At 35.3% G+C, this 25,698-nt stretch overlaps 1 protein-coding gene across 3 annotated transcripts; it reads left to right on the top strand.

Annotated features, from left to right (window-relative positions):
• Positions 1-348: 348 nt before the first annotated feature.
• thrap3a (thyroid hormone receptor associated protein 3a) lies at positions 349-25,605 on the top strand. Of its 3 annotated transcripts, none has more exons than XM_051131007.1 (11): positions 349-688; positions 8,720-8,881; positions 14,581-15,420; positions 18,604-19,329; positions 19,469-19,635; positions 20,124-20,235; positions 20,396-20,480; positions 21,145-21,332; positions 23,062-23,233; positions 23,318-23,452; positions 23,922-25,605. In XM_051131007.1, exons 2-11 carry the CDS (start codon positions 8,748-8,750, stop codon positions 24,141-24,143), a joined length of 2,781 nt encoding a protein of 926 aa, XP_050986964.1. In that variant the 5' UTR covers positions 349-688; positions 8,720-8,747; the 3' UTR covers positions 24,144-25,605. The 3 variants fall into 3 exon arrangements, with proteins under 3 accessions (XP_050986964.1, XP_050986963.1, XP_050986965.1); XM_051131006.1 differs by having other exon boundaries at positions 350-688; positions 23,315-23,452; XM_051131008.1 differs by lacking the exons at positions 349-688; positions 8,720-8,881 and adding an exon at positions 11,786-11,887 and having other exon boundaries at positions 23,315-23,452.
• The last annotated feature ends 93 nt before the right edge of the window (positions 25,606-25,698 follow it).

Genomic DNA, 25,698 nt, shown 5'->3' with positions numbered 1-25,698 from the left:
GACACTACATCTTATCATTAACTAAGGTGGAAGGAAAATATACAAATTTGTAGAGCTAGATGACTGAAACTTATTACCACATAATTCCTATGTAAACTGTATAAACAAATTTATAGTCAGTAACTTCAATTTAAACCATGTTTACTGTATTTTTAATGTTCATTTCATATGAATTACACTCTATAGCAAAAACAATTAGATCCTGCCATGTACATAGAATCTGAAAAATCGTGCCTGTTTCTTTAACTCATCTAGGGGCGTGGCTAGCTATCAATGCACGTTTGATTGACAGGGGAATGCAGGAGAGAAACTTGACCCGCGCAGCCTGTAGTATCCACGCTGCATCGTACAGTCTTGTGTCACACCCCCAGTCTGTGACTGTGAGCACATAAAGCTGTTTTACATCATTTGACTTGTATAGTTCACCGTATTCACCTGTGGCTGTATAGTTTGGTTAGGATTTAAAACGACAAGTTTGTCATTTGGATTTAAAACACGTTTTGAATGCGGATACTTCAGGTGAAGCCGACTGGATATTGCCGCTTTCTCCGTCAGAATGATTTAAATAGCTACTTTACTTATTAAAACGAGAGATTTTTGTCTTTTAAAACGAAGGGAAACCATTTCAGTCACCTGTGACATTTGACAGTAGATAAAGCTTCTCATCCCGGACTAAATCGAATTAGAGGTAAGTGTTTTTTTAGAAACTTGAATAAAAGAGGATAGAATTTTTTTTTTTTTTTAATTGCAGCCAGGGAAATAGTTACTTTAAAATGTTACTACAGTTTACTACTGTTACTACAGTTTTACTGTTGTAATAATAACTAGTAAAAATTGTCAAAGTAAGGTTTAATAAAGGAAAACTGTCAAAAACACGTTTTTGGCATCACACATTTATTAAGAAATCCTTTTTAAAGACGTAAAGTTTTTATTTTTTTAGTACCAGTAAGTAGACGAACTATGCATGATAGGCTATATATAAAATATATATTTATGATTAAAACAATAGTTCTACACCATTTTCCAAGTATTAATAAAATACAAATTAAAACCATCAGGTTACAATCAGTTGCATTACATTATTTAAAAAAATTTAAATCCACTTTTTGCACTCAACATGCTATTGTTTTATTGTAGTATTATCGAATACAGTTTATGAACACTATCCTTTATTTGTGATTTGTTTTTAAAGGGAATGTCTGATAATGTGCAAAAATGAGATTTGTCTGAATTAAGTCATAATGACAGATGAGACTAAATGTGTGACACTGTGACAAAACATTTTGTCAGTCAGAACTTGCATCGTGTCATGCCACATGTTGGACATTTCTTTAAATGATATGAAATCTATTCAACCACAGTTTGCGTTTGTGTTTGTACGTTGTGTAAGTCGATCCAGTTACTTATGGCTTTGTGAAGCGTGCTCTTGTAACAATAACATGTCAGCCTCTTCCCTTTTCAGTAGCTCACATAATCTGGAAAATTTGGTCTGCCCATTTTTTATATAATCAGTTATGTCAAACAGACTGCGTGGAGCTTTCTTCTCATTTATTTATTACTCATTACATTCAGTTCGCCAGTCTCCTGCAAGACTGAAATAGAACAGACCTTCATCTGATGAGTTCCCATGTGAAGTCTAACAGATGGAGCGATGACAGCAAGATGAGACACAAGTCAACACAAAATGAGAGAGGGCCTTGCACTGGATCAGGCTCAGCTTTAATAAAAAACAAAAAAAAAACTTTCCTCTATAAGCAGCGTTTTGGATCTTATACATGCCGTCTTATCTTTCCAACCTGTATGATTTTCTTTCTTCAGTGAAACACAATACAAAAAATTAAGCAGAATGTTTATGCTGCTCTTTTCTGTTCAATGAAAGTTATTGATGCGATAATTTTGCACAAACAAAAGCCACTCCTGATACATATATATATTGTTGAACAGCCCTTAGTCACAATTTGCTTACTATGTACAGCACCAGTCAAAAGTTTTTGAACAGTAAGATTATGAATGTTTTTTTGAAGATGTGCCTTTTGCTCACCAAGCCTGCATTTATTTAATCCAAAGTACAGCAAAGCACAATTTCAAAATAGTTTTACTATTTAAAATAGCAGTTTTTAATTTTAATATATTTTAAAATCTAACTTATTCCTTTGATTTCAAAGCGGGATTTTTAGCGTCATTACTCCCGTCACATGAACCTTAAGAGTGATTCTAATATTCTGATTTGCTGCATAAAAAACATTTTATTGTTATTATTATGCTGAAAACAATTTCAGCATTTCACAAATAGATTTTTTCAGGTTTCTGATGAATAGAAAGTTCAGAAGAACAGCTTTTCTAACATTATAAATGTCTTTATCATCACTTTTGATCAATTTAAATCATCCTTGCTAAATACAAGTATTAATTTCTATAATTCACCCCCCCTTCAAAAATAAATAAATATATATATATATATATATATATATATATATTTATTTTAGATAAAACCTGATCTTTGGATCTTTCTATTCATCATAGAATCCTAAAAAACTGTACTCAACTGTTTTAAATATTGATAATAATAAATAATATTAATAATAAATGTTTATTGAACAGCAAATCAGCATATTAGCATGATTTATGAAGGACCATGTGACACTAAAGACCAGAGTAATGATGCTGAAAATTTAGCGTTGATCACCGGAATAAATTACATTAAAATATATTTCCACAAGTTGTTTGCACCGCACTCTTCCGTAAAGCAATTTTTGGTTTAGGTGCGTCAATCCATTGAATCACTATTATACAAAACTCGCTGCCTATACAAAACGGCTCGCAGGCCTTCTTTAGTGTGTACACACTACACACTAAAGAAGGCCTGCGAGCCGAAACGTTTGTGTTTTTGTCCTCTGGTGATGAATTAATAAAACATAAAGAAAAGTTTGCTTTATGTGAGTGCGAATTGGAGTTTTGTATTAAAATATATTCAAATAGAAAGCAGTTTTTAAAAAGTAAAAATATTTTAAAAAGTAAAAATATTTCACAATATTACTGCTTTTGCTATATTTTGGACCATATAAATGCAGGCTTGGTGAGCAGAAGAGACTTCTTTAAAAAACAAAAAAATCTTACTATTCAAAAACTTTTGACTGGTAGTGTATGGCAAACAGTGTGAAGATCTACTTTTGCGATCTAAAGAAGATAGAAAATCTTGCAGACGTTATGATGGTGAGTAGATGATGACAGGATGTGAATCACTTTGAGGCTTGAGGAGCTGCAGCTCATTGCATGCAAAAAATATAGAGCTTCTCAAGTTCACGTAATGTCACACAACATACCCATACTTCATATATTAATAGAGTCGCTGAAGAGATTGATTCAAAACTCCACAATCAATCAAATGTTTACCTCATATGCTTTGTACACTTCAAAGAGGTTTTATCTCATCTGTGGAGTCTTTGGAAGAATGTAGCAGTTGCTGTGGCTGTTGATAAGTGTCTCTTTTGCTGCATTGACCAATACAGATAACAAATGGCATTTTGGTGTTGCATCTGTGGTCTCAGTGATAGAGCAGTTGATTGAGCGTTGGGAGCATATTGCGGCCGTGTCAGGTTGCTCCATTGTTTACATCAACTTTCCCCCTTAATCGAACAGGTGAGGAGGTCCAAGTGCAGCTGTCACTGTTGGGTGGCATCTAGATGTGTGTGCATGTGTGATGTTGTAATGACAGCACAAGGGTATGACCACCGGAGATGTTTGACACAGACATTTTTAGCTATCAAATCCTTTTGATTAGGCAATAGACCACTCTCCACTCCCATATGGACAAAAAGACATGTAGAAACTTCATTGAACCCCTCAGGAAAATTAAGGATTAGCTAAAGAAGGATTACGAGACAGCTGCTCTTTATTTATACTATGCTTTGAAATGAATCTCACACATTTTCTCAAGCCATGCAAAGATGCCTCCATTATCATAAAAGTGTCACGATCAGACTCTGCCTTCCTTATGAGTCAATTAGACCCCATTTGCAGAAGGGAGGCTATACTGTATGCAGATGAAAGTATCTGGTGACAAGTTATTTTCCTGTTATCTCTATTTTAAGCATCTGAAACTAACTTTGCTAATCTCTAAAGACAGGTGCGCAGAATGAGAAACTGTTGCTGCTCGGTTGTTGAACCCCAGATGTCTTCGTTGAAATACTTGCGACATTCATTTAATGGTTAAACTTCAAAGTATGTTCCCATAGTACTTGAATATAGACCTACAGTAGAAGTAAAGAAGCTTAGAAACTTTGGATTGTAAGCCAAACGTCTGGATGTCTGGAGGCTGCAGGAAATTATGGACTGCTGGCCAAAACCAACAAGCAGTCAAAAGGAATAAAAAAAGAAACTTTGGGTTAATTTTGGTCGGTGTTTACTAAAACATCAGCACGGACCTACTCAGACTAACATGCTGTACACAAAGATACCACAATGAATTGTAGCTTAAGCGTTCAGTCTGCAATTTCCTGTGTGCAAAGCTAGTTCTGATGAGTCTCAAAAAGGAAAAGCTCTCAAATAATTTTTCTGGAGAGCTGAGGTGAATTGCACGTCATATGTAGGATTACCCAAAAATGGGAGTAAATCTTGGGGCTTGTTTTTTCACTAGCAAAGCCAAGAGAAAGTCTAAGATGTCATGGAACACAAAAAGGGCAATTCACACCATGAATAACAACTATAAAGGTAACTTTAACCATAGAGTTTTAAAAAGAGAAGTTGAAGAGATGAGATGAAGTTAAGAGAAGTTTAAAAAAAGAGAATAGTGCAGTCCACACCACAATTACTACATATAACGACACAAAAACAATATAGTTGGAATCACTTTCAAATAATTTATTTTCAGCTGGCGAATGATAAAAATATTGACAGCCAATCGGATTTAAATGACTTGTATGGCTTAATATAATAAATGATGTCTCTTACTGAAACATGTAGTAGAAAGCCCATGAAAGATTTAGGTTATTTAAAAAATCCACATCATTTTATATATATATTTTAGACCAGTGGTTCTCAAACTTTTATACCAAGTACCAACTGAGAAAATATTTGGCTCTCCAAGTACCACCATAATGACCAGCATTAAAAGACAGTAGCGTGAAACTACTCATCCACAGCTCTGGCAGTTTTATTCCTAATAAGAATATTTATAGTTTTTTTTGCCACATCGTAAAGACTGCACAGTGCTTACAAACAGGTAAATAAAAAACCTAAATAATGATTACATTAAAATGTGTTGTACCTAAAAGTTAAATAAAAACTGTACTGTACTTTACTCAAATAAAGATTAAATGTATTGTGTTTTAACATTAACTTATATTTAATTTAGTGATTCCTCTGTGTACCACTAAAGGGAGCATGAGTACCATTTGGGGTACTCGTACCACACTTTGAGAACCACTGTTTTAGACTATGGGGGGTGCCATTATTTCAGTAACACAGGAAGGTGCCTGTGGACTTCCTAAAGACCCGCAACTTTGTTCACTCCACTTTAGCCCAGATGCTTTTGAGGATTTTAGTAGACCACAGCTACTGAAAGAGCTCACAAACGGCAGAGACGAGAAATGCTAGATGCCATCCTGGCAGGATGTAAACATGCAGATGCTGAATGAGTTTCTCAGCTCAGATTTCACTCCAGAACATGCTTATATGCTTATATGCCTATATGCTTATATCCATCACCACCTGTAAGCTCTTTTAATAGTCATTGTATCAGTATTTTAATTTTTTTTAAATTGTGTATTCTGAGTTGTGTTGCGGTAAAAACAGCAACAGGTGGTGTCAGTAGCTCACCACGGCATTGAAGTAATGGTGCCCCCCATAGTCCAAAATTTGTGTAAAACGATTTGGATTTTTAAAATAATGTAAATCTTTCATGGGTTTTCTACTACGTATTTCAATAAGAGACATACATTATATTAAGCCATACAAGTCTTAATACCCGGGGTTCCCTTTAAAGCAGCAGACATTGTAAGTGCATCATGTACTTTAAATACTCAGAACATTATCATCCATTGGTGTGGATGATAGTGTAGTTATCATTATCGTTCTTGGTGTGAACGGGCGTTAAAGGTCTATTTCTGTGCATCTATTTGAGATCCGTATGTCAGCAGTCCTAATGGATCAGTTAAGTGACGGCTAATTGTTTGCAGTGCGTCATCTGATGTTTTCTGTGCAGTGAAAATAAACGAATAGCTTGACGGTGTCGCACTTAGTAAGGAGTGCAAAGATAGCAAATAAATATAGTCTGAATTTGAATCTATGTTTAGTAACTTTAATTAGTTGTGCTATCTTATAACATGCATACATATCTATCATGATGTGCATTTGCGTATCCATGATTAATCATGACAGGTATGATGACGAGCAGTCAATGTGCAGCTTATAATATGAATATCTGCAGCCATCGCAGTTAACTCAAAAGCTTTCTCTTTATCTCTGCTGCAAGTCTATTTTGAGCCACAGTGCTGTCTCTCTTTGATCACCAGTGTTCCCTGTGGTGAAAACCCAAGTGTGAGTCCAGCGAAACAGTCGAGGGCATTTGTGGAGGGTAAAGATGACGGACAATAGACAGAATCACCTTTCAGCACCTCTTTAAATACATTGGGGATAACATTAAAGAGGCAGTAAATCACTCTCGCCTCCATGTTAATGTGGCGTCACTTTACATATGTCCTGCCAAACCTGTAGCATTTCGTCACATTCGTCCTTATCAGTAGACTCAACACATACAGTGTATATTTAAATCTTTTTGGCTTAAAGAAAGTCAGATTAATTAAAGCCAAAGTGTGCATTTTTATGTATAAACAAGCCATTTACCCATTTTTAAGTAAAACTTTTTAAAGCGGATTTCCCCCGTCTTTTTTCAATATCCTGTTGGTACAGATATTACACATGCTCTAAAATGATTCCAATTGGTCAGTCATGACATTGAGCGCTCTGATCTCCTTTTTCAGCGACATTGGTTTCAGAAGTGTTTCTTCCGGCTTTGTTTTTGTCTTAATTTTAGATTTATAAACTATAAATCAAACAAACCAGCTATAAGGTTAATTGCAACATTCCAAACTTTGACTTGAAGCAAAAAAGTATTTAAGTTCTAATTCAAAATGAATTCACCTATAAAGGAAATAATGAAGTTTTTACTTCCGGAACCCAAATGTTGCACTGTGCTTGAGTATCAAACTGGCGAGGTGGTATGTGGGGGTGTTTTTTTTTTTTTTTTTAATCAAATGTAGATTCATGTCGCAGTCACATTTTCTTGGTTAAATAAACAATTCTATTTTATATTTTTACATTAACACTGTAATCAATATTCTATCTATCAAAGCCAAATATGAATCTCATCATGTTTTGTTTTTAAGTGTTTTTAAGCATTTTACATTTATTCTAAAATAATAATTCAAGGCATTAACAATTTAAACAGTATATTTTATTTGTGAACTTATGTTCAGCTATTCTTTTTAATAATTAACTTTTAACTATTTTTGGGGTCATCAGTCATTAAAGCTTGAAATGTAGCTCATTACTCACTACTGATTACTCACTAAAAACTCCCAAAGATCATGTTTTCATGCCATTCTAAGTCTTATTTTGATGTCACAAAGTGGTTATATCTAAGTGTGTGAGCTGTTTACTTACTTTTTTAAGTTAGTCTTCCCATTAACACCATTATATTGTTCATTCAGAATGAACACGAACACGCATAAAACACAAGAGGCGGGATTTTTAGCATGAACCAATTACAGGCGATCATAACCAGTCATATCCAATCATATCAGGGTCTGTTAAAACTCAATGAGCTCAGGGGAGGCGAGAGAGATGCGGACTCACGCTGTAAGTTTACCTGCTGGTGTTGCTGTTGTACAACAAACAAGCGATTCATACACTTTTTAATGTTATGTTTTGTAATGTTGGCGTCATTTCATTTTTGTACTACGATTTTTTTTTTTCATTCAATATTTTGAGGAGACACTGGCTCCCTTGCTTACACTCAAACTTTCTTGTTTTATACTATGCAAATGATGCCATCTTATACTATCTTAGTTGTCGATTCTAGTGAAAATTACTACATTATTAATATTACTTTACCAATTAATATTGTTGCATTGTTGGCTGATTGTTGTAAGGAAACTTTTAGATAATATATGGGTAAGAAGATAAAATAATTTAAACTCAAATCAATATTTAGCAGTGTAATGAGTAGTATAATAAACAGTTAGCCAATCATTATCACTAAATAAACAGACTGTAAATTATTATTAAGAATAATGACAGACTGTCTGTTGATTATCTCTCACATAAACTTGAACCGCCCTGTAGAATGACATTCACTTCTTATTCCATAATTAATTCCTGCTGTGCCTTAAAACAAACCTTTAGTGCTCATTTTTCCAAGTTGTAGCTTGACAAGTTGATTTAAAGATATGGAAATTTTAACACTGCCCAGCCAAACCTTCTTAATGTCCTGGAGGAAAAACATCTCAGTGTAGATGAATGAGAGGTGATTTACATAGATATTTTTTTTAGCCTTTGCAGCACTATAAACTCTATTTTCCTTTTGTTTTTTTCTGAAAGTATAATTGATTAAAAAAAACAGAATAAAGCATGGTTACAGCTCGTAAAACCATTTTTATTACTTCATGATTACTAACTTCTTTGTACTTTGATGGTCTGAATGTTTTTTGTTTTATTACAGGCACATATGTGAGAGACCGCAAGCGACAATGTCTAAGACGCAGAAATCAGAGTCCAGGTCTCGCTCTCGATCGGCCTCCAGATCAAGATCCCATTCTGATTCCCGCTCACGCTCCAGATCGCAAAGCAGCTCTAGATCTAGATCCAGGAAGCGCAGATACGGGTAAGTGTCTGGTATGCTTATTAAAGGAGAAGTGCACTTCCAAAACAATAATTTACAGATAATGTACTCACCCCCTTGCCATCCAAAATGTTCATGTTTTTCTTTCTTCAGTCGTAAAGAAATCATGTTTTTTTGAGGAAAGCATTTCAGGATTTTTCTCCATATAATGGACTGATATGGTGCCCCGAGTTTGAACTTTAAAAATACAGTTTAAATGCGGCTTCAAATGATCCCAAATACAGTAAACAATCCCAGCCGAGGAAGAAGGGTCTTATCTAGCGAAACGATTGGTTACTTTCATAAAAATCAAAACCTCTCTTTTTTTCCAGTTCATGACAGATAGGATATGTCGAAAAACTCCCATCTCATGTTCTTCCTCAACTTCGAAATCATCCTATATCGCTGTTTTACCTTTTTTGTTATTTTGTTATTGTCCATTATATGAAGAAAAATCCTGAAATGTTTTCCTCAAAATACATAATTTCTTTACGACTGAAGAAAGAGAGACATGAACATCTTGGATGCCAAGGGGTTGAGTACATTATCTGTAAACTGTTGTTCTGGAAGTGGACTTCTCCTTTAAGCATTATTATGCAAAACATTTCGTAAATTAAAAGTAGATGGTTGCCGCTACTGCAGCGTACAAAGCAGGTGTGTGCATATGTTGGATGAATGAGTTGTTTTCGATTGTTAATTTCAGTTTTGAATCAGATTTCGTACTTTCAAATTTCAGTCATCACTTTCAGTGACGTGTTGTGGATTTAAATACGTAACTGAATGAAGGGATGGTGGGAAAACTAATTTTATCACAAAAAAAAGAGTAACCAATTCCATTTTCCTGACTATTGAGTCATTCAAGTAGATTTCAGTTTTGCCTCTTTTACTGTCTTACAATCAAGCCCACATGGAATCACTCTAACAATTCTGCAATAAATAAACCCAGAAAATGCAGGAAGAAAGATTTCATCTGGGTCTACTTATAATCTTGGGCTTAGTAAGCAATGAACTTTAGCTACTCATCCTGACCATACTACAAAGTACAACACAATAAGGCTTGCTGTCTTGACAGATGTGCTTAAGGACTGAGTGTGTTGGCAAACTCTTAACTTCTCACTTCGTTCGTAAACACACAATGGAACCTCATTGTAAACACACGCCATGTGACTCATGCTCGGCTTCCCAACCCTGACTCATTTTAAATTAAAATCAATATTCCAGTGCCAGTCTAAGCCGTCTGGCCACAGCTGCCATGCCCGAAGTTATGTAAGGTACACCTCGGTATCCTGTGCTTTAATAACGCCTTTACTCTGGCTTCCTCACTTGTTGAAAAGGGGCTGCTCAGTCACTGTGATTTTACTCCCCACGTGTTCATCAGCATTGCATAAACTCTGATATTTGGGAAGGGCTGTGGCTTTGGAAAGGCTCACCACACTTTCTTAGTTCCCGGGCTAAAATTGTACTTCCCTTCACATTCTCACAGGACTGCTGGTTTTATGCTTACAGCACAGTGGAGCCCGTTAGGTAGCCAAATGTAAATTGCCCCTGCCAAAAAACGGCTGCTCTGTATTAGACAAAAACGGATACATAGTTGTGGTACTCTGGTTTTTTGGTTTAAATTTTTTTTGGAGGACGCATGATTTTTTCCATAAGCTTGGATACTTTTCCTGTGTGGTTGACAGTATACTTTGAACGCAAAATCTGATGTCCCCTATTTGCAAGGGAAATCTTTTGAGCCTGGCCTGTCATTGCTGACCACAGTTTCAAAGAGACATCGCTGCTGGAAAAAGCTCATCTCATACATGTCATAAGAAAGAATAGGCATAGCTGCACAGTTTTGAATGAAGTCAAACAGTCCAAATAAAACTCACGGTCATAAGTGAATGAAAAAGAGTCATTTCCAAATAATAAATACCCTGTTTTTGAGAAAGCACCGTTTTCAAAAGATGTAAAAACTTTATAAAAGTCATCAGTATGACTTTCGCACTATATTTCAAGTCTTTTAAATCATATGTGTGACTAACAGTTCAAAAATTGTGACCCTGGACCACAAAACCAGTCATAAGTACCACAGGAATGTTTGCAGCAATAACCGAAAATACATTGTATGGGTCAAAATGATCGATTTTTCTTTTATGCCAAAAATCATTAGGATATTAAGTAAAAATCATGTTCCATGAAGATTTTTTGTAAATTTCCTGTTGTAATTATATAAAAACGTAATTTTTTATTAGTAATATGCATTGCTAAAAACTTAATTTGGACAACTTTAAAGGTGATTTTCTCAATATTTTTTGCACCCTCAGATTTCAGATTTTCAAATAGATGTATCTCGGCCAAATATTCTAACAAACCATACATCAATGGAAAGCTTATTTATTCATCTTTTAGATCATGTATAAATCTTAATTTTAAAAAATTAACTCTTATGACTAGTTTTGTGGTCCTTGGTCCATAACTGTCATTATTCATTGAAAATCTTTCAATCAATCTTTCAAAGCTTTGATTCAATAATGACATAAATTTGGTTCATTCTTCTCATCAAGCTATTATATGACTTCAGAAGAATTTTTATGTTGCCTTTGAAGATTAAATGCCTCAGTTTCCATTCCATTCAGAAATTGTAACCAGTACAATTGAAAAGAGTGCTTTTGTGCTTCCCAGAAGAAAGACAACAGTACATGTTTGAAATGACGTGAGAGTGACTAAATAAGACAGAATTTTCATTCTAATTTAAGTTAAGTAGCTTTTCAAATGAGAGAGCTGTTGTAATTGTTGCTTTCAGTTAAAGCTCTCTGCAAAGCTAATGTGTTGTAACTGGCAGGCTGAGAACCTCCTCTTTGCTTCGTAGAAAGAAAGTAGAAATCTTTCCCATATGACCCATGTGACTGAGTCTTTCCATCCGCGCTCACTAGAGGAGATGCAAAGTCCCCCTTGCTCACTGTGAGAGTATCATGTTGCTCTGTGCACTACCTTCTTACTCTGTATTCCAATGAAAAAACGCATTAGGTGAGTACAAAACCAGTCGAAAGAGTAGATTAACATTTATGCCATTACGTTTGTAGATGTTTGTTGGATTGTAAATTGGTTGCAGGGTGCATTAGTTGGATAATCATTTGCAACTGTTTCACTTTTCAAATAGCGAAAAATTCCACAATACTAGATTGACAGGTTTTAATAATGCAATGCTAGACATTTGCATACTGTCTGTAATTTTATTGTCTAACACAGTTGACGTTTGCATGATGTTGAAATGTTTTGGTGCCTGTTCATTTTCCAATTTGATTATTTTTTGTGAATTATACATTTTCAAAATGTGATAGATCAGAGTGCAATGCACAGTATGAGGTGCTTGCATGTGCACGTTTGTTTAGTTAATTATCAGTGTTTGTGATATGTTAGGACATGCTGATAGAGACTGCCTTGCAGAGACCAGACTGTAGATGTGTTCATAAGTAGTAAAACAGGGCCACCATGTGGCTGAAGTTGATCTTGCACCCAGAGCTTTTAATTGTGATTGGTCACATCAGCTGTGTGTGAATTGTGAATTGATCTTAAATAGTTGAAACAACTGAATTCACAGTTATAGAATATACAGACCAATTTTGTTATTATATTTGTATAATTTTATTGTTATAATGATTGTCCTTTTAGCTTTAGAAATGAATGTTTTCAGTTATAATTCCAAGGGATATTTAAAGGGATAGTTAACCTTTGTATTTATTTAATAACATAATTATTTGTTCTTATTATTACACATTCTTTTGAAGAGAAGCTTTTATTGTGATCTGAGGCCTCAGGGTGGACTTCAATAAATCAAACATCATCATCTCAAGTGTCTCACAACCAAATTTCTTGACATTATAACCAAATTAAATTTGAATAAAATTTGATTTCAGATCTGCAACGGAGGTAAAGATTACTAGTGAAAATCTTTGGTCTGTTGTTTCTCACGCAAAGGTATTTTAAGGCTCCAGAAGAAAATGTATAGACAGGGTGACCTGATTTCCCATGGTGGAATAAGGGATGGGTGAGCAGTATAATGATATGAGAAATTTTATTTCATGATTTCTGTGTTATATTCACATATACACTACCAGTCAAAAGTTTTTGAACAGTAAGATTTTTTTTTTTTTCTGCTCACCAAGCCTGCATTTATTTGTTCAAAAATAATGCAAAATTCTGAAATATTTATACTGTTTAAAATAACTGCTTTCTATTTGAATATATTTTAAAACGTAATTTATTCCTGTGATCAAATCTACATTTTCAGCATCATTACTCCAGTCTTCAGTGTCACATGATTCTTTAGAATTCATTCTAATATGCTGATTTGGTGTTCAAGAAACATTTTTTATTATTATAAAAATGCACATTTAAAACAGTTTTTCAGGATTCTTCGATGAATAGAAAGATCCAAAGATCAGCATTTATCTGAAATAAAAAGCTTTTGTAACATTATTCACTACCATTTAAAAGCTTGGAGTCAGTATATATATATTTTTGAAAGATATTATAGAAATGAATACTTATATTTAGCAAGGATGCTTTAAATTGATCAAAAGTGATCATAAAGACAAAAAAAGTGATTACAAAATATTTTTATATCAGATAAATGCTGTTCTTCTGAACTTTCTATTCATCAATGAAACCTGAAATAAGTTCTACTTAGCTGTTTTCAAGATAATAATAATAACAATAAATGTTTTTTGAGCAGCAAATCAGAATATTAGAATGATTTCTCAAGGATCATGTGACTGGAGTAATGATGCTAAAAATGTAGCTTTGAAATCACAGGAATAAATTACATTTTAAAATATATTGAAATAGAAAACAGATGATAAAAATATTTCTGTTTTTGCTGTAAAAAAACATAAAAAGTCATTAAAAACATTAAAAATCTTTCTGTTCAAAAACTTTTGACTGGTTGTGTGTACAGTTGTTTTTGTTATATAAAAAACAAAGAAGCAAATTACGAACCATTTGAATAAGTCAAATATAATAAAGATACAAATTAAACACAGTTTTCAAACACAGTAAGTTTATTTAACATGTATACATTTACTTAACATCTTTTGTTGTTTGAATAAAGTTAATGACACAGACCAGTATTTCAATTAGGCTGCTGTCCCTTTAAGACCGAATGCACTGGTGTAATATACTAACACATATCCGGTTTTCACCCACCTGTTTAGGTTTATTTAAGCCATAACCGACTATTTACGTGAGATACTCCACATGATAGATATTTGGACAACTGTGTGTGCATTTGACACTTCAGGGGCAAGTGATGTATGTGATGTATGTTTTGGGTGTATGTCATTCAGCGTGATTTTGCCTATCCCATCTTCACTAACTGCAATTTAATCAGTAACGAATTGTGATTGAATAGTAATTTTGTTATACATCAAGCTTGGCTGCCATTGATTAAGCTGTTCTTGTGTGACAGAACACTACTACTTGCTCTGATCACCCAGTCATAATGAAATTTTGAAATACAAGACAAAACATGATTTTTTTTAATAAGTCAGAACACTAAAAATAGTGCGGGACTGTTTGGGGAAAAACAGGACGTCTGGTCACCCTGTGTATAGACTACTTTTATGTAGCTTTTATAGTGTTTTTTGTACTCTTTGGATTCCTCAGAAAACATAATCCTATAGATTTTTGTTGGCTCAGTTCTTCCTTTTGTTGTCTTCAAGCTCTAGGTCTCGCTCTCGGTCAAGATCCCATTCTCCGTCCCACAACCGGGAGCGGAACCACACACGGGAGTACCAGAACCAACGGGACTTTCGAGGCAACCACAGAGGCTTCCGGAGGCCGTATTACTTCCGGGGCAGAGGTCAGGGCTTTTTCCGTGGCCGCTTTCAGCGCGGTGGAAGGGGTGGATATAATAACTACCGTAACAAAAACTGGCAGAACTTCCGGCAGCACCCTCAGCAGCAACAGCAGCAATACCACGCCAACAGCCCCAAGAGGGGACGCTCGCGTTCTCGCTCTCCCAAGAAGCAGTCAAAGAGTCCACAGTCCCGCAGCCATTCCCGCCGCTCTGACAGGTCGTCCTCGGGGAGATCGCCACAGTCGCACCATTCTTCCTCCTCCAACTCTGGGTCTGCCAAACGCAGTTGCAAAAATGCAAGAGAGGACATCTCTGTGGCCGAAGCAACCCGAGGAGGAGGAGATGGGGGTGTGGCAGAGCAGGTGGGAGGCTCTCCTGTGGCCGAAGGGAACTCTGATGGAGACAGGACTGTGGAGAACTGTCAGGTTTTGGTGAACCATGACACTAGTCCTAAAAAGGCAAGTCCGCAGGTTTGCTCCACTGTCACTAGTGACCAACCGATTGACTCTGCAACCAACGAGACAAGTCCTGCTCATAATGCTCCTGATCGAGGTGCAACCAACTGGCAGAAAGTTGAAACTGCACCTTCAAGCACCAGCCCCAAAAAGACAAGCCTTACACCAGTTTTCAATGGTTTTGGGCTCTTTACAAATATTGACCAACAGACAGATGATACAATCGCCATCTCGGCTGCGTTTTTGAAGTAAGTCTGTTTTCTTTTAAAGAAAAAATCTGTGTTGTTTAATAATTTATTTTTACACAACCTAAAAGTCTCTTAGGCTTACCAAGGCTGCATTTATTTGATCAAAAATACAGTAATATCATCGATAGCCTCATGGGCAGAACGCTGACATATACTGCCATTGCACTTTGGGCGACCCGAGTTTGAGTCCCATATAGATAGGGTCCTCACGGTCCTTTCCCTATCCTGTCCCTCTCTCTTTCTCCCACTTTGTTTCCTGTCAATATATACTGTCTTATCCTATAAAAAAGGCAAAAATGCCAAAAATAAATCTTATATATTTGAACAGTAAGATATTAAATGTTCTTTTAAAGAAGTCTGTTCTGCTCACCAAGCCTGTTATTTGATTCAAAATACAGCAAAAGCAGTAATATTGTGAAATATTTTTGTATTTAAAATAACTGCTTTCTATTTGAACATATTTTAAAATGTAATTTATTCCTGTGAATTCAAAGCTAAATTTTCAGCAACATTACTCCAGTTTTCAGTTTCACATGATCCTTCAGAAATCATTCTAATATGATGATTTGCTGTTCAAGAAACAATTATCATTATTATTATTATTATTATTATTATTATCAGTTAAAAAAGTTGAGTACATTTTTCAGGATACTTGAATGAATGAATAGAAAGATCCAAAGATCAGCATTTACCTGAAATAAAGAGCTTTTGTAACATTAGACACTATACCATGCAAAAGTCAACATATATATATTTCTTTAAATATATTTATTGCTTTAAATTGAACAAAAGTGATGATAAAAGACATTTGTAATGATTCAAAAGATTTCTATTTCAGATAAATGCTGTTCTTCCGAACTTTCTAGTCATCAAAGAAATCTGGAAAAAAAATAAAAAATTCTCAGCTGTTTTCAGCTAAATAATAATATTAAATGTTTTTTGAGCAGGAAATCAGAATATTAGAATGATTTCTGAAGGATCAGGTGACTGGAGTAATGATGCTAAAAATCAGCAGAACTTATCAGAAGAATAAATTACATTTTAAAATTTTAAAATATATTCAAATAAAAAACAGGTATTTTAAACAGTAAAAATATTTCAGACTTTTACTGTTTTTGCTGTACTTTGGATCAAATAAATGCAGACTTGGAGAGCAGAAGAGACTTCTTTAAAAAAACATTAAAAATCTTAATAAAAAAACTTTTGACTGGTATGTCTGTGAAGATTCATTCATCCAGGTAGAAGTTTCTTCTAAATAAAGTTTAATTTACAAAAACCACTGGACTTACAAACATACTTAAAAACACAAGACGTTTCAGTGTTCATCCAAACACCTTCATCAGTTGTTTGGTGCACAGGAAGTAACTCTGGCAATTTATAGACACAAAGAACACCAGTTGGCTCCCCCTAATAGGCGGGGGCGGGGGGACACCAGTTTAAGCTGCTGGAGCACCATCTTCTCTGGCACACAATTGGACTAACATCTGTCATGTGGTTTAGATCATGTGACTTCTTTGTGTCTATAAATTGCCAGAGTTACTTCCTGTGCACCAAACAACTGATGAAGGTGTTTGGATGAACACTGAAACGTCTTGTGTTTTTAAGTATGTTTGTAAGTCCAGTGGTTTTTGTAAATTAAACTTTATTTTGACTGGTAGTGTAAATACATACAGTAATAATATGAAATATTATTACAATGAAATGTAACTGTTTTCTATTTGAATATATTTCAACATTTTCAGTGTTTCGTTTCTTCAGTCTTCAGTGCAACACGATCCTTCAACATTTCTTATTATTATCTTTGACGCATAAATTGATCAAAAGCAATAATATTGCTCCAAATGACATAACTAGACATAATATTACAAGAGATTCCTCTTTCAAATAAATGCTGTTTATTTGAACTTTCTGTTCATCAAAGAAATCAGAAAAAAGTAAAAAAAAAAAAAAAAGGAATTAAAAATTTTAAAAAGCAGTTTTCAACACTGATGATATTAATTACCATTATTAATTGAAAATCATGTGATGCTGAAGACTGGAGTAATAGGTGCTTTGTCAGCTTTGTCATCATAGGAATAAATCACATTTTAAAATTATTTAATTTAATTTAATTTATAATATTTCAAAAATATTAATGTTTGACTGTATTTTGATCAAATAAATGCAGCCTTGGTAAGCAGCTTATTTTAAAAACATAAAAAAATCGTAATTATTCCAAACTTTTTACCAATAATGTACAGTAGTCACCATCAAAGCTGTCCTAAAACCATACCCTAAAACCGTACTTGTCTTAGAACAACTTTGATGAACTTTTATGATTTTTTTTTTTACTGTATATTATTTCATTGTTTATCCTAGGGCTGGGTATTGTTACAGGCTTCCTGATTCAATTCCATTTAATCTCTCTCTGCTAATGCTGTATATTATAAAGGGGTGTTTCAGACTGATTAAAATCAGTAACTCATCTTTTTGGGAACCATTCATAAAACAAGTCATCCCATAAGAGTCATTAATTGCCGGAATCGGGGCTACGCTGGATGCATTGCATATTTTTGATTCACTAAATACGGCTGATTCATAGTAGCTGAACAGTCAATTGTTCAAACAAAGATCATAACTTCTACCCAGTCCTAGATTCATTTGTCCTGTAATACTGTGGCTTTTCCAGTTAATTTAAATGACAGATGTTCATCATTTTGAAGGAGTATATGCTTTTGAAATTTGCTTTCTGTTTTCCTTTTCTTTTTTACCTTTACTTTAGTCAGTGTAAGAGTGGAAATAACACAATAAATCCTGTGCGTGTGACAGACAAAAAGTAAGATTGCACAGATTGCATCAACAGACCTGTTGGAAGAAAGAACCAACAAACATGAAGAGCTAGATATGCCTTGTTTACAAATGTCAGCTCACAGTCTTTAACTTAGATGTTCTAAAAAGGTCTAAAAGGCTTATATTTGCACTTTGCAAATGGATGAAGTGAAATTTTCCCAGCTGCACACACACTTGTTTACCTGTTTCTGAGTGGAAGCTATTCATTTGTGCACGGTAAAATGAACAAATCCATTATAGTTTATGCATAATTTGGTGCAGAAGTCCTTGGTCACGTCAAAATGACAACGGATGCGTCTGAGCACGTTATTGTAAGTAATAATTCTGTGAAAATCTCTGTCTCTCATTGACCAGATTCCTGAAGGAGCAAGAGCTTAAAAAACAGGCCTCTGCATGGGACGACAACACACTTAAAGGGAAAAGTAATGGAGATATAGTATGTGATAAAGAAAATGGAGAAATGTTTGAAAAGGGCATTGAGTTGTCTCACGTTGTAAATCACGACAACGCAGGAGAGAAGGAGAAAACCAAATCCGCCAAGAGTGCTGATGGTAACAAGTTATACATAAGCTCCACTAAAAGGGGTTCACGAAACGGCCCGACATTTCTGTACGAGGATGATGAGGACGATCCTGAAGATATGGAGATCTCTGATAGGGTGAGGGATGTGGAAAACGATCCCTCCAAAAACAAAAGCAAAGTCACGCTGTCCGCTCGTGAAATGTTCGAGACGCGTATCAGGAGGATGCAGGACATGGCATGGGATGATGAGCTGGAAGCTCTCCTGCTCTGCCATAAACAGGAGCGAGCAGCCAATATCCTAGCTGCTCTCTCTAAGAGAGACCAACTCGGTGGCATGTTTAAGGATCCCTCACCTGAAAAGCTGTCTAATGTGAAACGAAAGGAGAAAACCACACTGAGTTCCTCTTCTAAACCCACACTGCTGCCCAGGAGGAGCTCTGAGAACCGTGAGCAAGAGATGTTTGTGGTTATGAACGAGGAATCCCCACCAAGAGCTTCAATGAAAAGAGGAAGTGAATTCAGTGTGAGGATGGAATCTCTAAGTGATGATCTTGCAAGGTAAATGATTTTCGTTCCCCCCCAAAATCTAAGAAATGACCTTTTTGCGTCTGCTTGCATCTTCACAAAATGTTGCATTGCATTGCATACGACTGCTTCTGACTATTTTGTGTTTTCTAACCATTGTTATATTTGACAGAACATCTGTTTTGACCAATGAAAGAAGGAATCTTCTGGAGTTTTTGCATCTTGATAAGAAGGATTGGGAGTTTCAGTCTGTCCTTCAGCATCTTCAGGCTCAGTCACCCAAAAGCCCATCTGAGCTGTTTGCCCAACACATAGTTTCAATTGTCCATCACATTAAAGGTGACTGAAACACTGGCCTTAGGATTTGTATTGTTCCATTTTTTTTTTCCAAAAATTAAAAGTGAGACCCTAGACCACAAAACCAGTCATAAGAGTTAATCTTTTTGAAATTGAGATGTATACATTTTAATAAATAAGCTTTCCATTGATGTATGGTTTGTTAGGATATGACAATATTTGGTCAAGATACAACTATTTGAAAATCTGGAATCTGAGGGTCCAAAAAAAAAATACTAAGAAAATCCAAAAATTAAGTTTTGATTTATTTACAGTAGGAAATTTACAAAATATCTTCATGGAACATGATCTTTACTTAATATCCTTATAATATTAAGTGTAAAAGAAATAATAATAATAATTTTGACCCATACTATGTATTGTGTATATAACGTGCTACTTACGACTGGTTTTGTGGTCCAGGGTCACAGGTATTAATAATTTATAATGTAATTAAAATCTATAAACTATTATTTTTTGTCTGCCCACAGCTCAATATTTTCCTTCCTCTGGATTGACCCTAAATGACCGATTTGCCATGTACCAGAGAAGAGCTGCTGAGAAAGAATTCATGAAGCAGAGAAAGAGTCCAGAGATACACAGGTACAAAACTTCAGGCTCAACTTCCCAGGCTGGTTTCTCACGCACGTATTAGTAATTTATTTGTTTTGACAATTTCTAAGCCTCTAAGAAAGGAGGATCGACATTTATCAAAATATTCCTCTCTCCACCTCGTTTTTTTTTTTTTTTTTTTTTTTCACAGGAGAATTGATGTTTCTCCCAGTGCTTTTAAGAGGCACTCTCTTCTGTTTGATGAGATGAAAAGCTCCATGGAAAACAGCTTCAAGGTGACCGAACATTTTGAAATATGACGTATTTTGGAAAAGAATGCTGCGCGAGCGATCCAGCCAGAGCATTCTTAGGCTTCCTTCTCTCTCTAAACTCTTGTTTCTGATGAGAGAGGCATAAGAGTCCAAATGTGAGATGCAAAAAGAGTGCATTCAGGTTGTTGTGTTGTAAATGCCCCCTCAACGTTTGATGGTAACCTTTTACTATGGGTACAAGCCTTCCTAAGAGGCAAGAAATCAGAGGTCAGAAATGGAAGTGACCAGTTGTTCCCATGTCAGATCCATTCAAAGGACTCTAAACAAAAGTCATAGTAAGTATTCCTCTTCAAAGCCTGCAAAGAACAAGTGAGGTGTTTAGGCCAAGTAAAAACAACATACTTTCATGAGCACCAATGAAAGTATTTCTGCTGTGGTCCAAATGTTACCTTTGCGGCCTGTTGCCGTTTCTGAGAAATACTGCTTAATTATCCTGTGTGTAAGAACCCAGAATGCCACTTAAAATGATGTTAGAAAAGGTCTCTTCCTCTCATCCACTTGCATGGTTGTTTTAATTCATCTGTTGCCATGTTTTTCGTTTTGGTCCCGCCCAATACAATGCTGCATGAAGCTCCTAGATCGCCGCTAACCCTCATCTGGCCAAAATATCTCTTTCTCCTCACCGCAGGTCGATGGTAAAAAATCGAAAGGTGATTCAATGGACCTTCGCCTGGATATCGAGCGCAGAAAGAAATACTTGAGTGGAGAGAGAGAGCACAGAGAGGACGAGTACGGAGGAAGAGTACTGAGGGAATCTCCAGATTCAAGCAAGGAAATACCCACTGAGAAAATCTCAAAGAGCCACAAAAAACCGAAGTAAGCTGCTGTATAGACATGTCAGAGTTATCATTAATACACAGGTTCTGCTCTGAGTTGTTCAGAATTAAGAGACTTAAACCATTAAAATCTGCTGCCATTTTGGTGACTTAGGGCCAGATTTACTAAACAGGGCAAATTAGCGTTAGAGCCAATGGGAGAGGAAATTCTAAAATTATGTTTCTTGAGGAAAACATTTTAGGAATTTTCTCCATATAATGGAGTTCTATGGTGCCCCTGAGTTTGAACTTCCAAAATGCTGTACTTTGAACTTCCAAAAAGGTAAAACGAGATGGGGGTTTTTCAACATACCCCAACTGTATTGACCCGGATTACACAGACTACACATGTGCATCGCAGAGATGAAACAAAACAAGCATTTGAGGTTAAAAAGTATATAAACTCTCAATTTGTTTTGAAAATGACATTTTGGCTAGATAAGACCCTCCTTCCTCGGCTGGGATTGTTTGGAGTCATTTAAAGCTGCATTTAAACTGCATTTTGGAAGTTCAAATTTGGGGGCACCATTGAAGTCCACTACATGGAGATAATTCCTGAATTGTTTTCCTCCAGAAACATAATTTCTTTACGACTGAAGAAAGAAAGACATGAATATCTTGGATGACAAAGGGGTGAGTAATTTATCTGTAAATTTTAGTCTGAGAGTGAACTAATCCTTTAAAAGGATTGCACAGATGCGGATTATTTTCAACCCCATTTTTTAATGCTGCAAATACCTGTAATTTGATAAACGCAAACATTAGTAAATCATATTGCGTACTCTCTTCCCATAAAATTTGCGTCTAAAAGGGAAACTGCTACAAATGCATATTCAATAAGGTCAGGCACAAAAATAACTGTGTCCATGCCTCATGCCTTATTAAATCCTGACAGTACTATTTTAATGCCAAAAGACGGTTTGCACTGGCGTAAGCTGTTAGTAAATCTGGCCCTTTGAGACTTAAACTAATTAGCTAACAATTGTATTTTTGTCTGGGTTTATTGTGACCTCTCAAGTGAAAAAAAAATCCTGCTTCTCTACATGTAGTTAAACAGCAGTCTTGATCAGCCAATAAAAAAGTGCAATTTCATCAAGATCAAATTTTACTTGCCTCAACATCTGGTTGAGTCAAGTAAATGTAAAACAAGATGAAACCATCAAGATGTCCCTAAGGCCCTAAAAAACATTTATAAAAAAAAAAGGCCTGAAGATGTGTTCACACTCTCAGCAGTCTGCAGCAACAAGAAGTCAAACACTTTCAATGAGAGCTTGTGATGCTCATGTGAGGCGACATGAGTGACAGAAATTGGCAGTGTGGATGTTAAGCAGAGTTGAACTTTATGCGAAGGACCTGCAATACAATGCAATGACTACCAGTGGGAGTGAAGCTCACACAATTTTAGCCTGCTTGTGCGCAATAGGACAGCAGCTTGATCACCTTCATCTATTAAATCACTGTCAGTGTGAACACCCCTTTTTGTCTTTCTGATCATCTGGATATTTTGAAAATGTCAAATTAAGGTTGTGAGGTGTTTGAAAATGTCCTGATTTTCCTTCAGCTCCAGGTAAAGATTCATTTATAGTTGGTGGAGAAGCAAATGACCTGATGAAGTCATCTTGCACATGTTCAAACAACACGTTTTTACCTTTGATCCAGTCGATTTTTTTGTGTTTAACCATTTTAAATTGATCAGCACTCTCTGAATTGAATGTTATTTCATTCCCAAGGAAAAGCAAGAAGAAGCGGGAGCACTCTGAGTCATCTTCCTCATCTTCATCATCTTCCTCTGTTTACCAAGAAGAAGAGACTGAGATCAAGGCAGAAGGCTTTTCGAAAATGCAACAGGGGCTTAGAGATTATGCAGAGTCTGCAGAAAGAGGACGGGCACGAGGAGGCTTTGTAAGTTTTTGGGTGGTATTGAAGAATGAAGATGTTTGTTTATTGCTGTGGTACCTACAGTTGCCATTTGCTGTTTCTCAGCAGCTAAGAATACGCGGTAGAACCTGGAACCGAGGAAATTTCCATGGAAGCAGTAATGGTGATTCACAGATGAACATGACAGCAAAGAATGACGACTGGGATCAGGAATACACTCCCAAGAGCAAGAAATATTTCCTGGTAAGTTGTAATCTTTGCAGCATACATTCTGCATCACCCTTCTAATGGAGTTCTTGAAAAAAAAGCTAAATGCTAAAATTTACATAAATAAGTAAATAAATAACACTGTACATTTTTTCATTCACACTTAAGTATACACATTTACCTATTAATATCCATAAAATATCCACAAGTTATGCTCCATGTATCCTCATCTCTTACATTTGTGGTCTACACATGTAATGTTATGAAATCTGTACAGTTAAACATAACACAGGTGATTATTCTTAAACTAAATAATCTTTTCAAAGATTTTGAGGATATTAATCAATTAGGTAGGGGACAGATTGTGTAATATGTATATTTTCATTATCTACAAAGTTTCCAGGGATATCAGTCCCACCTACAACTGTATATGTTATAAAATTGTATCAAGCAAGTTCTGGATAAGTCTGTATTTTCTTTGTAAGCTCTTCTTCTGTCTTTTCAGCACAGTGAAAAAGATGGAGAAGCTGAGAAGAAGGTGACGGACACACAAGGGCGTGGTCGCGGTAATATTATTCGCACAAAGGGACGTTTCATCCTCCGGAGGGCCACAAATACCAACACCACCAATAATACGAGTCCTAAATGGGCCCATGATAAATTCCAGGCCACTGATGATGATGATGAGGGTGAACAGCAAGGAGAGGATGTAGACCAGGACCAGTGAGAACCGGGCAGTGAAGATGTTAAGATCCCTCATCATGCTTTAAACCCTGGGAAAAGACTTGCCAGCCTTCACACTTTCAAGAATGGATATAATATCCATCCATATGCATCTAAAACTTTTTCATAGGAAAGAAGTTTTTTTATTGTATTGCTTTGATTTCCTATTTTCGTGATGATGCTTCAGCTTGGTTGTGATTTGTGCTAACATTTTTTTTTGTACATGCAAATTCACACGCCTTCATAGAAAAACATATTATAGAGTTTAAACAAACTTTTTTCTCAGAATTGTGAGAAAAACTCTAAGAAAAAAAGTCAGAATTGCATGATATAAACTCACAATTCAAAAAGATTATATTGTAACTTTTTTGTCAGGATTGTGAGTTTATATCTCCTTCAAAAATCCTTCAGAATTGGATTTTGAGTTATGAGGAAAAAGTCAGAAAATTTATATATATCGCAATTCTGACTTTATAACTTGCAATTGTGTTTATGTCTCACAATTTTGAGAAAAAAGTCAGATTTGTGAGTTTGTATCACGCAATTCTGGGAAAAAAAAGTCAGAACTGTGAGATAAAAAGTCACATTTACCTAAGAAGAAATATATATTTTTTTTTATTTGTGTGTGAATTTTGATTGAATGTTGTTTAAAATACAGTACAATTCAATATAATACAATAGATATATAGTTTATTGGCCACTCTGCTTTCTAGATGTTCATATCAGACATTAAAAAAAAAAAAAAACATTTCAGTCAACCACTAGTTCAAAGGTTAGGTGCCTTCGATTGTGCCATAGTGCCTTAAGTGTAGAATACCGTATAGAATTACAGCTGGTTATGTACTCAATGCTGTTAAAAAAAATAGATGTACATATTAATGTTTTGTGTGTCTACCTATAGAAACGAAGATCATGACTTAATAACTTGTATGAATGACCCAGTCTCGCTATGGGACCAAACTACAGCAGGTAGATATTCATGTCCCGGTGAATGACATGTGGGAAAAAGAAGATTTACATTAATCAACTGCTAGTCAAAAATGTCAACTTTGAAACTGGACAAACAAAGAAACAGAGAAAGTTGGAAACACATGCACTTATAAATGTTTTGAATACTGTTAGCATTTATTGGAGTGCAAGTTTTTGACAATAAGTGTGTGCATACTGTTTTATTATGGCTTTTCTAATGTGTGTCTTTGTCTTTAAATCGTATGCCTTTTTCTATTGCCTAAGCACCTTGTTTAGATCATTTTGGCATTTAGATACTAACAAAAAGGTCATGTTTTGGGGAATTTGTTTTGAAGTTAAAGTAAAAAGAATATCATGTGGGGAAGTGAATAATTTACATTCATACTCAAAATTGGATTTTAGCCGTCTGGGTTTTTATTTGCACTGTGTTTGATATATACATTTTGACTTGCATTTATATACTCACATTCGGAAAGAATAAAAATGCAGCAATTTTACCTCCGACTGATTTTTGTGTCAAGAATAATTCGAAGTTGTAACACTGACACCGTATTTACTGGTAAATTAACATATAGTGAACTAAGCCTATC

Source organism: Labeo rohita, chromosome 16, assembly GCF_022985175.1.
Source record: "Labeo rohita strain BAU-BD-2019 chromosome 16, IGBB_LRoh.1.0, whole genome shotgun sequence".
NCBI classification, from domain to species: Eukaryota; Metazoa; Chordata; class Actinopteri; order Cypriniformes; family Cyprinidae; genus Labeo; species Labeo rohita.
Note: the sequence above shows the minus strand (reverse complement) of the source record. Positions and strands in the feature narration are given on the sequence as shown.

Coding starts and splice junctions, on each gene's coding strand:
- thrap3a (XM_051131006.1), top strand. CDS start 8,748: ATGTCTAAGACGCAGAAATCAGAGTCCAGGTCTCGCTCTCGATCGGCC. Junction 21,333..23,061: donor AAGAGCCACAAAAAACCGAA/GTAAGCTGCTGT, acceptor TTCATTCCCAAG/GAAAAGCAAGAAGAAGCGGG. Junction 23,453..23,921: donor AGAGCAAGAAATATTTCCTG/GTAAGTTGTAAT, acceptor CTGTCTTTTCAG/CACAGTGAAAAAGATGGAGA.